General features: G+C 37.9%; 1 protein-coding gene across 1 annotated transcript; it reads right to left on the bottom strand.

Moving 5' to 3' along the window:
• Positions 1-740: 740 nt before the first annotated feature.
• Fbxo43 (F-box protein 43) lies at positions 741-14,946 on the bottom strand. The gene is given in 5 exon segments (XM_042673098.1): positions 741-1,185; positions 1,287-1,490; positions 7,624-7,726; positions 10,776-12,240; positions 14,865-14,946. Coding segments are annotated over 5 exon segments (2,103 nt in total). The 3' UTR covers positions 741-936.
• Between the last annotated feature and the right edge of the window lie 241 nt (positions 14,947-15,187).

Raw genomic sequence — 15,187 nt, 5'->3', positions numbered from 1 at the left:
CTGGTCAAATCACTACTAAATAATCCCATGCTGCTGATCACATATATGGTACATATGTGCACACCGGAGGGAAACTAGGAGGAGGACACAGAACTAGAGGGATTCAGGGAAAAGCATACAACAGTGGGACCCATCAGCTGCACTGGACACTGATCAAACGAACTAAGCAACTCAATGGCAGTGATGGGAGGGAGGGAATGAGTGAGAAAGAGGGAACAGCTTGACACTAAGCAAAAGGAAAGGAATGTACATATCACCCGACGTGGAAGAAATAACTGTATTGTCAAAGCTCATAGAACTCATAAATTTTATAGACCACAATAGACAATTTGCCCCATGAAAGTTAGAATGTGTTTGTGACTTTAACTAAGCATCACTATCCCACAATACTATGAAATTTTGGAAATTATGTAATCAATCACAATAAAGAATTTGCAAAAAAATTTAATAAATAAAATAAGCTAAATAAGAGAAAGATTTAAATTATGGAGTAAAATCAACAGGACTATAAACATTTTATTTATATTTCATTTAAGTCAAACATTTGTTTTCTAAATCTATGAGGCAATTGTTCTCAAGGTCAAATTGTTTACTATTATTTAGAAAACTAGTTTATGAAAATGACTGGTGAACATTTCATCACAGAGTGACAAAATGCACAAATTTAGCATGTTACATAAAACAGTAAAATACATATATATATGATAACACTGAAAATTCTTTATTTAAAACACCAAGTTAATAAAATGGGTAAAAATAACAGCAAAAATTTTCAAAACACATTAAAGATAACATATAATGACATAAGAGTATTATATATAAAATAGGAACAAAAATCATCATCTGTCATTAATGGGAAGATTTTCATGCACTCAAAATAGTCATAATTTCAAGTCAAAACTGCATGGGGGTGTGCTTGTTTTATAGGTAGTCTCTTTAGAGGCGTTTTAAGTTCCGTTTACTCTGGGCACTTCCTGGGAGAGCATCTTTTCTATTTCTTGGCTTTGCTGTTCCTCTACTACATTCTTCAGACCCATGATAAGCACATAGACACAACACGCAAAAGTCAAAACCACAGGCTGTGCGGCTACACAGTCCCCTTTTCTTATATGGCTGGTACTTAGCAGGGGATTGGCACCTTGGGCAAGGCTTTAATGCTTCATCAGTAAAAAGTGTTTTGGCAACCTGCAGTGATAGCACACATATTAAATCTTCCCGTATCATCCAGCCAATCACTTTATTCCAAATTCTGTAGCTCTTTATTTCTAATAACTTATAACACTTACCTTAAAATACTCTTCCTGTTTACTATTTAAAGGAGTAACTGAAGAGCTTGCTATAGGCGTCAAAACTTCTCCCCAAGGAGACAGAGTTGGAACTTGCTCTTTCTGAGTACTGGGTGTCTGAGCCTGTGCCTGCACTGATCTTAAAGCTGAGCGATTTAGAAGATGGAGTCGAGTGGCAGCATCCTCAACACTTAACACAGCCTCCTATAGTAAAAGGCAAGAGAAATCAACACTGAACTATGAAAACAGTTCCAGGACAGCTTCCTGATGTACAAGAAGCTCATACCATCAGAATATTCTTCCTGGACTCTTTCTTTATAGGAAAAATATTTTCTTACTTCACACCTAAAAGTCAATGAAATATAAAAAGAAAATAATAACTATACTTTCAGTTTGCATGTTCAGTTATTTCTTCTTTTCTTCTTTTATTGTAACTATCCTTGTTTAGCAAGCTTTTCCTGTGCAGGTCCAAGTAGTTTATATTTTCATCTTGGCAGACCATATACTTGCAGTTATTCATCTGTGGCTTATAGAGAAAGCAGCTATGGATAAATAGTAATTTCAAGAGCGCGCTGTGTCTTAGAAAAACTTACTTTAAAAAAATAGATGATGAGGGCTGGGAAGGTGGCTCAGTGGTAGAGTGCTTGCCTTGCATGTATGAGGCCCTGGGTTCGATTCCTCAGCACCACATAAGCAAAAAAGAAAAAAGCCGGAAGTGGCGCTGTGGCTCAAGTGGTAGAGCGCTAGCCTTGAGCTGGAGAGCTGAGGGACAGTGCCCAGGCCCAGATTTCAGGCCTCACGACAGGACCCCGCCCCCCCCACAAAAAAAAATAGATGATGAACAGGATTTGGCTCAGACTGTAGTTTATAATTCATTTTACACCAAAGAAGTCTAAGAAGAGGTAAATTTTTTGAAAGTTTGCTATGGAATTCTTTGAAGGTTTCTTACCTTAGTCATATGTTGAAAAACAATGGGACTGGTTGGCCACATAACTCATGTCTTTGGCTGATTTGTGCAAATAGCTGGAACTAATTCATTTTTACACATAAATCTTATACAACCTTGACCTTTTTTTTTTTTTATATGTCAATACTGGGACGTTCTTCTTTAGCTTTTGTGCTCATGGCTAGTGTTCTACAGCTTGAGCCACAGCTCCACTTTTGACTTTTTGGTGTTTTTTTTTTTTTTCCAGGGCTGAGAACCGAACCCAGGGCCTTGCGCACGCCAGGCGGGCGCCCTTCCGCTAAACCCCCAGCCCCGACTTTTTGGCGGTTTATTGGAGGTAAGAGTCTCACAGACTTTCCTGCCCAGGTTAGCTTTAGACTATAATCTTCCTGAGAAGCTAGGATTACAGGAAATGAGTTACTGGTACCTGGCAGCTCTGACGTTTTAATTTTTTTTTACTTTATTCATTTAGTTATTTTTATTCATTTATTTTTGTTGGTCAGGGGGCTTGGACTCTGGGCCTGAGCACTGTCCCTCAGCTCTTCAGCTGTAGACTAGCGCTCTACCACTTGGGCCACAGCGCCACTTCTGGCTTTTTCTGCTTATGTGGTTCTGAGGAATTGAACCCAGGGCCTCATGCATGTGAGGGAAGCACTCAATAGAGAGCCACCTTCCTAGCCCCAGCTATGACATTTTAAAAGGAACAAAAATAATCCTTCATTTGAACTAGGTTCCTACATATTCAGTGAAGAAATATGTTAATCAGTTTTCATACCTTTAAAATATGCAGTTTGATTTGTCAATAATACCTTTATGAGGCTGGAAAAATATTAAAAACAAACACATCTTAAACAAGTAATTTTATAGCCTTCTATTCTGTTCAGATTGATAATGGAAAAAATAATTTTTTTTAAAGAAGTTTACATTTTTAACCAATAGATGGATTTCCTTATGCCAAAACTGTAATTGTGCTTTCTCTTCCTTGATAGTCTAACTTCCAAAACTGGTTTCTAACTGTAAGGAGAGCTAAAATATGGGAAGTTACAGTGGGATAAGTACAGCAAATTAAGTTACTGGGCATGAAAAATTATTTAACAGCTTAAAGATATGTTCCTAAAAATAATAAACAAACGTTAGCCTTCATAAAATTAATGCAAGGATTCAACACATCTTTCATATATTTTTTTGTGCCAGTGGGGTTTGAACTCAGGCCTATATGCTATTCTTTTTTTTTTTTTTTGGGAGGGCGGTCAGGTCGTGGGGCCTGAACTCTGGGCCTGGGCGCTGTCCCTCAGCTCTTCAGCTCAAGGCTAGCGCTCTACCACTTGAGCCACAGTGCCGCTTCCGGCTTTTTTTCTTTTTGCTTATGTGGTGCTGAGGAATCGAACCCAGGGCCTCAGGCATGCAAGGCAAGCGTTCTACCACTGAGCCACCTTCCCAGCCCCCTACATGCTATTCTTGAGCTTCTTTTGCTCAAGACTAGTTCTCTACCACTTGAGCTACAGTGTCACTTCTGACTTTTTCTGAGTAGTTTGTTGGAGATAAGAGTCTGACAGTTTCCTGCAACTCCCCTCCCCCAAAACTGTGATCCTCTTGAGTAGCTAGGATTACAAGGATTACAGGTGTGAGCCACCAGCGCTCAGTTTCATATTACATTTGCGTAAATGATTTGCAGCCTAGGCCACAGCGTATGACCCAAGAGCACACAAACAGAACACCAATGAAAACACCACTGGATTTCAATGTAGTGTGTCTGCATCCCCAAAAATGTACAGACATGTTGTTGAAGCAATTTCAGCCACAGGAAAAAAAAATGTTCATTTAATAAATATCTCTAGGATACCTAATAGGTGGCAAGTGAGGAAAACAGGCTAATCCTCCCAGAGCTTACAATGAAGCCTATTATTGAATAACAAGGGGCACACATTCATTAAGTACTATTATTGTTCAAAACACAGTTGTCATTATGTAACCAGAAAAGATTTAAATATGTGAGAGTGGAGTCATTTAGTGGTATTTACTTTTAAAAATATGAGAAAAATAGCGAAGCATAAATTAAGAAATCCAATGGAAAAGAGTGGTATTCTAATTTCAAAGCTCATTCTATTTAAAAAGCAAAGGGATAAAACTGAGCTCCTCTTACATATGCCTGGTCTATGCTTTCTAATTTTCATTCACTAGCACTTTCAGTGGCATTATTACAAGGATGAGAGAAATCATCAAACAACTCTGTTTTATAATGTTTCTGTTTACAGGAACTTTAAGATAGTGATGCATTAGGATCGTTTAGGCACAAAACAACCTGTCCATATTGGAATAAGAAGCCAAAGGGCTACAGGCAGGCTGTCTCTGAGAAAAAGAAGGAACAGGTAGAATACCTCATTTGTTTGGGATCACAGAGGAGAGTTCAGTTCTGGTGAATAATGGGAGATGAATCAGGGATCTGTACAGAGAAACACTAAGAAAAAAGAGAGAGAAACTATACAGTTATTAACTTCAGAAAAAGTTACACAGGAAAAAATATGCTGTTAGTATATAAGTCATAAATATTCTCAACACAGTCTCAATGATGTCAGCACCTCCTAAGTCTGATGGTATAAATATAGTCAGAAAAACAGGAGTAAGGGAGAACGGAATTCAGACAGAAAAAGTTAGATGGTAGTATTGATGAAAGGCTAAAAACCTAATCCTTTTACAGATAAAAATGATTTTTTAAAAAGTGCTCAAAGCATATTACTTAGAAATATGGGGGTATATGGGGGGAGGATTGGATGGGGGGAGGCTGGGAAGGGATGGGAAGGGGAAACAAAGGAGGAGGCTACAATGCTTGATAAGAAATGTACTCATTATCTTGCTCATGTAATTGTAATCCCTCTGTACAGTATTTTCACAATAAAATATATAAAAAATAAATAAATAAAAAAGAAATATGGAGGTATAGGCTACAAGAAACAACTAAAGAATTCAAAGGAACTGCCTTGATGGGACAAGAATAGACAGATGGATGAGTGTGTTATAACCTTTGTAGTCCAATTTCACTTTTAAAAACATAGACCTGTTATTTTTTAAAGGGTTTACGAGAGAAAGCAAAACAAAAAATTCAAGGAAAAAAATATACTCCTGGGCTGGGAAGGTGGCTCAGTGGTAGAGCGCTTGCCTTGCAATGCATGAGGCCCTGGGTTTGATTCCCCAGCACCACATAAGCAAAAAGAAAAAAGCCAGAAGTGGCGGTATGGCTCAAGTGGTAGAGTGCTAGCCTTGAGCTGAAGAGCTGAGGGACAGCACCCAGGCCCAGAGTTCAGGCCCCACAACCGGACCCAAAAAAAAAAAAAAAAAAAAAAAAAATATATATATATATATATATATATATATATATACTCCTTTAAGAAACCAAAAAGTGATTGTTAGTGCATGAGGAATTCTATCCAAAATTAGCTGAGAGGTTGATAATATGCAAGATTTCTTACTAGAGAGATTAAGTATTATGTGGCGCCAAAATTTTAAATATTAAAAGGCACTTGCTTAACAATAATGGCTTTTTAAAATTAAGTCTAGCTCTACAATGTAGGGCAATACTCTAAAAAGATATGTTAAGAAGGCAGTTTTTTTCACAGAGTTTCCTAGAGCTGGCAGCTGTAGCAGTAGCAAAAAACTCAGTAAGTCATAGCAATATCACAGGTGAGAAGGTGAAATTTTTCTTCAAAGTCAAGCTTTTAGTTAGCAGGATTTCTTATATTACTGAAATGGGAAACCCACCAATTTATATTTACATTGTTCACGTTTGTTTGAGTCATGCTTCATTTCAATTTTTCTATTTAATTAGAAATGTACTTATGTTTTTAAAATATTTTATTAGGGCAAGAATAAGATATCAAACTTTAAGTTTCTTTTATTGATATCTTAGGAAAAAAAGTGAATCTACAATCAAACATGGGTGTTAAGTCATCAGATGCCCATTACACAAAGTAGTGTCCCTGGGAAGAACTCATCAACTTTTCTTGTAACTTCAAAACCAGACCTTAAGGGACTGGGAAGGTGGCTCAGTGGTAGAGTGCTTGCCTTGCATGCATGAGGTCATGGGTTTGATTCCTCAGTACCACATAAGCAGAAAAGAAAAGCTGGAAATGGCGCTGTGGCTCAAGTGGTAGAGCACTAGCCTTGAGCTGAAGAGCTGAGGAAAGTGCCCAGGCCCAGAGTTCAGGGCCCATGACTGGCAAAAAAAAAAGACCTCAGGTCCTCAAAGGATACAGATTTATGATGCTTCACAGATACAACTCTACCTAGCTCATTCACTTCACCTCCAAGCTCTACATATGCTGTTCCCTCTGCTGACTTTACCCTATCTTCATCTACCTAATTACTAACTCATTGAGTCTAAGCTGAGATGCTCTTCTTTTTGATTCCCAAGTATTAGTCCAATAAAAGTTTTATTTTTTAAAAAAAATTTATTTTTAAATGTCCAATAAAATTATTAACTTTCTCTAACACACCTGCATTGTAGTTACCTGTTTACTTGTGTCACTCCATGACATGAGCTCTAAATCCATGTCAGAAACAGCCATCATTGTAATCTGAGCAACTGGCATAGTTCCTGGCATGTGATTGGCACTCAAAAGCCTGAACTGGCAGCCAAGTACTAGTGGCTCATTCCTGTAATCCTAGCTATTCAGAAGACTGGGATCCGAAGGATTGCAATTTGAAGACATACCCAGGCAGAAAAATTCCCTATATTCCATCTTTAAAATAGCAAAAAGCAGGGCAGGAGATATGGCTCAAGTAGTAAAGCATCAGCTGATCAAGACAAGACCCTGAGTTCAAAAAGTATCAAAAAGAAGCAGAAGAAAAAAATCTGGACTTTAAAAATGTTAAGAAACTAGCTAGTAATGAATGAAAACCAGTAGATTATTAGTATTCAATGCTATCAACAGCAACTTTGCATAATTTCCTTCCTTTTTTTCTTTCTTTTTTTTATTTGGCCAGGCTTGGGGCTTGAACTGAGGGCCTGGGCACTATCCTTGAGCTCCTTTTGCTCAAGGCGAGCATTCTACCACTTGAGCCACAGCACCACTTCTGGCTTTTTCTGTTTATATGGTATTGAGGAATTGAGCCCATAGTTTCTTGCATGCTAGGCAAGCACTCTCCCACAAAGCCACAGTTCCAGCCCCAACTTTGCATAATAATAGCAACAAAAACCCAACAAGATGTCCTTGGTGCAGAATAGTCTGCTCCACTTTTAAAGACTGGGTGGAAACAGCACTTGGAAAAAGTGAAGAAATTATTAACAAATGATTGCTAAAAGGAAAAAGCTAAATGATAGTGGAAAAACTAAATTAGCTCAGCCAGGAGTATAGAAATAGATATTTACATAAATCTATTTCAGAAAAGCATTACCTCCGAATTTGCTTTCAGTTGTGTGATATAAATTTTCCTCCTTCGATTTGCTTTTTTATCTTGAGCAACAATTTCACGCCAATTTCTGCTGACTCTCCAAACACTAAAACAGAAAGATCAGTCTTTTTATTGTTTGTATTTCAAGAAGATTATCATTTTTGGTAAGACAATTCATAAGAAAAAATTGTTTTTAGAGGCTGGGAAGGTGGCTCAGTGATAGAGTGCTTGCCTTGCATGCATGAGGCCCTGGGTTCGATTCCTCAGCACCACATAAGCAAAAAGAAAAAAGCCGGAAGTGATGCTGTGGCTCAAGTGGTAGAGCGCTAGCTAGCCTTGAGCTGAAGAGCTGAGGGACAGCACCCAGGCCCAGAGTTCAGGCCCCATGAATGGACCCTCCCCCCAAAAAAAACAATAAAGATTTTAGATAATAAATTTAAGCTAAAGATTTACATTAAGAATATGACTTGATCAATATCATTGATATAGATTATTTACCATATGAAAGAGATTAATAATGGAGAACAAAATTATTACTATTAAAATATTAAATATATGTTGGCATTATTTTGATAATTATTTCATAAACAGCCATATAAGCCAACATGAGTCCCATTGGACTATTAAGATATAAGATTAAAAATTTTGAGCCTGTCTCTACTATCTCACATCTATATTTCCAGCTGTTCAAGAGGCAGCTAGCCTGGGCAGAAAAGTTTTCAAAATGTTATCTTCAGTTAAATAGCAAAATGCTGAAGTGGAGGCAGAGTTGTACCTGTGAAGCATCATAAATCTGTATCCTTTGAGGACTTGAGGTTTTTTTTTTTTTTTTTTGCCAGTCATGGGCCCTGAACTCTGGGCCTGGGCACTTTCCTCAGCTCTTCAGCTCAAGGCTAGTGCTCTACCACTTGAGCCACAGCACCACTTCCAGCTTTTCTTTTCTGCTTATGTGGTACTGAGGAATCAAACCCACGACCTCATGCATGCAAGGCAAGCACTCTACCACTGAGCCACCTTCCCAGCCCCTTAAGGTCTGGTTTTGAAGTTACAAGTGTGTGTATATATATTTTTTTTAATTTTTATTTTGCTAAGTCATAGGAATAAGTACCCTTCATTGGAACTAATAATGCTCATAATAGATACTATTATGGGTAGCAACATTAAATTCCTATTTTATGCATCAAAGTTTATGACAGTGAAGCAACTAAGGAACAATCTTCATACAGTGATTATTCATTAATAATTTCAACTATATTATTAAATAAAAAGAAATCCTTCAACTGTTAAGCTGATCTTTTTTAATTGTTGTAATTTACAAATCAATGAGAACAATGTGAGAAGACTGAAGAAGTCACTCCATTTGGAGGGCCCACTTGTTAACATTGCTATTTTTATACTACCATGGCCATTCAGTTGCCACTGCCTCTTTCTAATCCAATACATGTACCTTATATCAGTCATAAGAGAGAAGGAGGGAAGAAATCACTCATTTATAGAGAAACAAATGATACAACTGAATATTCTCTACAGCTACCTTAACTGACCATCATCCCTCATATCACCAGAATAGCACTGCTAAGGTCACAAATACACATTCTGCAGTCTGGAGAGTAGACAGAAGTCATTGTTGCAATACAACTGAATACCAAGTAAGCATCCTACAGTGTACTGTAATCCAATTTTTAATTGGCCCATATCCAAGTATTTCAGCATATATAAAAAACATTTCTGTATCTTGGCTATCTTATTTTCATTTGAGTGCTTTTAAAAAGCCACACACGTTTATCACTTGGGATTATACCAATGAATTATCTACCAATCTTTTCTGAAATGCCTTAAATCAGAATACTCCCCACTCCTGGCATGACTTGCTGCCAGATCACTCAACTCTGGGGCTATTTCCCAATCTGCATATTGTTATCCTAGATACCTCTGGGGACTTTCAGATATCAAATGCAATAATTTACAAGTCTGTCATTAATATATGGGGGAAAGGTGAAGATCTTTAGAAGTAGCAGTCAGTCATAAAAACAGCGAGGATTATATAAACTAAACTCTTGACATATTCCCATCAAAAAAGAAATTAGTAAATCTCTGCATATTCGCCAGGCTAGCTATTTGCAGAAACTCATTCCAATATTACTTTTCTCCTTCCTGGCCATGACAATGTGAGGGCCCTGTCTTCTGATATTCCTGAAATAGCTCTGTATTGCCAGCATGAAGACTCTTGTTTTGGTCTTTGTAATTCTAGTTCCCATCTTCAATATTCATAAATGACTTAGTTTATTTTTATGCAGCAGTACTTATCTACTGGAGTATATGTAAACACAAATTCTTCAGTTTCTAAGTCACAAAAGTAATTGTATTTTTCTGCTGTGTTAGCAATAAAACCAATTTATTTCTTTCATCTCTGGAAAGACCAAACACTAAAACAAGAGCCAACCTTTTTTCTTGGATTCTAGAACTTGTATTAACTAATAGTATTCATTATATGAAGTCACTTCTTAGTAACCACTGTGCTTCTTATTTTCCTGACCAAGTATGCTAACTTTAATTCACTTTGTACCCAACAACAGAATGTGAGCACTCAAATGAATCATTACATAGCTTATGGAAAATTTACCTTCTTGAAAATGTAAAGTGCACCACTTAGAAACTCTTTCCAAAAGAGAGTAATAAGAGTTTCATCCAGAAAAAGACAATATTGTTGTTTCTTTTTCTCTTTTTTTACTTTTTTTTGCCAGTCCTAGGTTTGAACTCAAGATCTGGGCACTGTCCCTGAGTTTCTTTTGCTCAAGGTTAGCACTCTGCCACTTGAGCACACTCCACTTCTGGCTTTTTCTGTTTATGTGGTACTGAAGAATCGAACTCAGGGCTTCATGCATGCTAGGCAATCACTCTACCACTAAGCCACATTCCCAGACCAATACTGTTGTTTCTAAAGAAGTACACTTGTTTTTAAACAAGTACACTATCAAACTTTATCAGGACGATCATTTAAATACTCTTTTATATACAGTGTCAGACAACAAAAGACAAAAATAATAAAAACAAACAAAAAGCAGAGGCAATCACTCAAGTCATAGAAAAACTTTTCAACTTAGAAAATGATTTTTTTAAGTAAACTTTTTCCACAAGAAACATCTATTTCTTACCTGTATAAGCTCTCTGGAGTCAAGGAATCTAAAACCATAGAAAGAACATGCTTTAGGTTTCTATATTTCAATTCAGTTAAGATATCCAATTGTTCTATACCCATCTTCTTGCCAATTAGTCCTGCAAGAACACATTGCAATACAGCTATCTTTCCCTCATTCCTTTCTTCTAAGAATCCACAGTCATCCACTTGCTGAAATCTTTTCCTTTTGCTTTTCATAAAGAGCTCTTGCACTAACTGCAAGGCTGGAGTATTTGACAGATTCTTATAGGTGAAAGTCAAATCCCCACTCTTATTGTCATTGCTCAGCTGATGCTCTGAGGTGTTTGAAGCAGCCACAGGTCTTGCTTCAGATGTGGAGTGGATGACCTGCTTTTCCTCTTCTGTCTCTGACTGGGATCCTTGCTCCCGGAGAGTAGATAGTCTTCTTGATCTCCCAAGACATCTTGATTTTCTTATAGTGTCCCCTAATTTAAGAGTTCCCTTATGCCTCTGAAGTAGTTCTTGAAACGAGCCCTCCTGGTCAGACAGGGAATCTTCTGACTTATCCAAACTAAGTGAGTTAAAACCACTGTCTTCAGGTGTTGAAATATTGTTTCTTGCTTCAGTCTGACTTGCATTAAAGTTAATGTTTTTTGCAAGATTATTTACCGGAGTCACAAATATGTTCCCATCTGTCTCAAAAGTTGTTCTACCACCAGAGGAGCTCAGAAGTTCAGGATGCACATTTTCATCATTAACACTTAGACTGCTATCACTAAAGTCATGTGTGATAGAATCTTTAAAATCATTGCCCTGAATGGGAGATATACACTCAGCTTCAAATAGGCCACAATCATCTTTGGAACCATCAATTGTGGAAGTCTTATGCTGAGAAAAATTTAGTCTTAAATTCTGACTGCTGGAAGTCACTTCTTCTGTCTTTATAGTGCTAGTGACTAATGGGCTAAAATTACTTTGCCTTGGAAAACTAAAATCACTGCTGGGAATATATCTTTCTAAGTTGAGACCTTGACTTACACTACTTTCTACAGAACTGTTTTGTGATCCAAATTTCCCCTTTAGAAGAGAGAAAGATACATCCAATCTTCTCCGGAGTAAACATTTTTTCCCACTGACTTTAGGAGTCTCACAAAGTTCTGGAGTTGTATCCTTTTCCTTCGTAGGGAAGAAAAATTTCTTTCTTTGAGTGGGAGATTCAAAGGGATTTGTTAAGCCTAGGATTGAAGTTTTGAGTTGCTCATGGATTAAGGTTGGGTCTTCTTCTTTCTTTTCAATAAATAATGTATTATTAAAACTGTATGATTTTAACAACTCATGATGGCCACTATTGTGGAAGGAAGATGTAGAAAGTTCTTCAAGGCGGGAGCACTTGATGTTGACAGTAGGAGAGTCTACTTTACCTCCTGATCCAGGGATATCTTGACTTGAATGCCTCTGTAACATCTTCAAACTCTCTGTTTCTAGGATGTGAAAACAAATGTGTTCCTCCTTTGAAATGAATAATCAGGTACCTTATGCCAAAATACATTATTTGATTGAAACTTATATGATTTTAAAGTTACTTTAAAAGCAAATATAAATATAAAAAGCAACAGACTGATAAGCATCCCATTTCAAATAATTTATTGATACAAAAATCAAAATTTTCAATTCTAAATATTCAGATTACCTAAGTAACCACAAGCCAAGCATCATGCCTAAATGTTTTCATTTTTTGCTGGGATTACATTGTGCACTATCATGTCTGGCTTTTGAGTTGAATCTTAACTCAAAGGAAGCTAATATAAAAGAGTTAATGAGGCTGGGCGCTGGTGGCTCACGCCTGTAATCCTAGCTACTCAGGAGGCTGAGATCTGAGGATCGTGGTTCAAAGCCAGCCCGGGCAGGAGAGACTGTGAGACTCCTATCTCCAATAAACCACCAGAAAACCGGAAGTGGCGCTGTAGCTCAAGTGATAGAGCACTCACCTTGAGCTGAAGAGCTGAGGGACAGCGCCCAGGCCCAGAGTTCAAGCCCCACAACCGACAAAAAAAAAGAGTCAATGAGGCTGGGAAGATGGCTCAGTGGTAGAGCGCTTGCCTTGCATGCATGAGGCCCTGGATTCAATTCCTCAGCACCACATAAGTAAAAAGAAAAAAGCTGGAAGTGGTGCTGTGGCTCAAGTGGTAGAGCACTAGCCTTGAGCTGAAGAGCTGAGGGACAGCGCCCAGGCCCAGAGTTCAGGCCCCACGACCGGACCCAAAAAACAAAAACAAACAAACAAAAAGAGTTAATGTTCTTTTTTATAATTCTCTCAACTACTCAAAGGATACTAAGAGAATTATGACTCCTTCAAAACTTTCTCCAGACAAAAAGCACAATTATTCTGTATAAAAACATTCTATGGGTGGGGATACCTGGAAGGCAGACATTAGGACTGCACTTTCAGGCTAACCAGAGTAAAAAGTTCTAGAGAAATGGTTTGTGTCTGCCATCTCAGCTATGTAGGAAGCATAAATAAGAGGATCTTGGCAAAATCACAACATGCTATTCACAAAATAGAGCAAAAAGGTCTGGGACATAGCTGAAGTAGAGTGTCTGCTTAGCAAGTACAAGGCCCTAAGTTCAGCCTCTCCCCCCTTAAAAAGAAAGGATCTTAGGAAGATAAATTTTAGATGACTTTAATGGGATAGAAATATAATCTACATATGTCTATGTTATATCAGTTAAATGATTGAATATGCATGGTACAAAAGCAAGTTGCTATACTAAACACAAAGATGGTAAAATATAGTGATTACTTACTAAAACATCATACTGAGAAAAGATCTAATCACTTGTTTATTCATTTATTATTTTTGGTGGAATTAGGATTTGAACTCAAGGTCTTGCATTACCACTGGAGCCATACCCCCAGCTCCTTTTGCTTGTAGTTAATTTTCAGATAGGGTCTCATGATTTTGCCCAGGCTTCTCTGGAACTCAGTATTATGCACACTTCCCTTGTAGTCAGGATGTCAGACACACATCACTACATCCAACTTACTGGTGGTTGAGAGAGGAATATCATTAACTTTGTGCCCAAAGTAACTGAACTTCAGTCATCTAGATCTGTTCCTCCTGAGTAGCTAGGATTACAAGTATGAACCGTTGTTCTGGTTTAGCACCAAACCTGTACTCCTTATTGTTTTTTTGCTTGCCAGTCCTGGGGCTTGAACTTAAGGTCTGGACACTGTCCCTGAGCTTCTTTTGCTCAAGGCTAGCACTCTACCTCTTGAGCCACAGCACCACGTCTGTCTTTATCTGTTTATGTGGTACTGAGTAACTGAACCCAGGGCTTCATGCATCCTAAGCAAATACTCTACCACTAAGCCACATTCCCAGCCCCACTGTACTCCCTGTTGATATGTCTCATATGTTCACTGCACCTGCTTAGGAGTGAAGATTATCAAACTTTCAACAAATTTCATGTTTGAAAACATTTTTGTCTTCCAAACATTAATCATATAATGTCTTTTAAAAAGTTGTCAGTAGCTGGGCTTGAATTCAGGGGTTTGGCGCTTTTCCTAAGCTTTTTTGCCCAGGGTTAGTGCTCTACCACATTTTGACACAGCTCTACTTCCTAATGTGTCTTTAAATGGCATCTTCACCTATTAATCTTTAATCCTTAGGATTCTTTTGTTAAGTAACAGTTTTCATTCCATTTAGTAAAATTAGACGTCTTAAAATGTTATTCTGTTACTTTACCACTAGGTGTCTCACCATGCTAAGATTTGGAAAATGGAGTGGCATTGTAACATTACTTTCTCCAAAAAGAAAAGAAAAAGTTTTCTCTGCCGGCCTCATTTTCATCTTTCCACTACCTCAGGACATCTGGCTGAAAACTTATTCTTCAAGACTTAGGTTTAAAAGTATTCAGGAAAAATCATAAACTTAATTTTCGGGACCAAACGAGCTTTTTTGATGTCATTTTTTAAAAACCAGGCCATCGAATGGAGGGCTCAGTCTATCTCCAAGGGCTTTTATAAACTCAAGAGTATGAAGTACTTTTTACAACTACGTGAAAAATCAAATATTCTTTGCTAAAACGGAAAAAAACATCTTACCACCAGTGAATCTTGAGCTCTTAATTGTCAAAGTTAGGTTGGCTTCCAAATAAGAAACTCATCTTTGCTTTTTAAAAGCCATGCCAAAGAAACACCTCTTGGAGAAAACCGTTCGAACGATCACAGCGGGCGCTAAAACTGAGCATAAGTCACTTTAAGGCTGGGTTAATCCCCACACTTGGCAAAGGCCTGGATCGTTTTTTACATTTCCTCCAGCTCTACGGACAGCAGGACTCTTCTCATCCTGGTTTTCCGCAGGTAGTCTTAGATATGGGTGCCCTTCCCCTCCCCGGGAGTGAGGACCGCGGTGGGAGCTGAGCGCC

The sequence above is a fragment of the Dipodomys spectabilis genome, unplaced genomic scaffold (genome assembly GCF_019054845.1).
Source record: "Dipodomys spectabilis isolate Male_0828 unplaced genomic scaffold, ASM1905484v1 ptg000783l, whole genome shotgun sequence".
NCBI lineage: Eukaryota > Metazoa > Chordata > Mammalia > Rodentia > Heteromyidae > Dipodomys > Dipodomys spectabilis.
The sequence above is the reverse complement of the archived record's forward strand: the minus strand, read 5'-3'. Positions and strand labels throughout refer to the sequence as shown.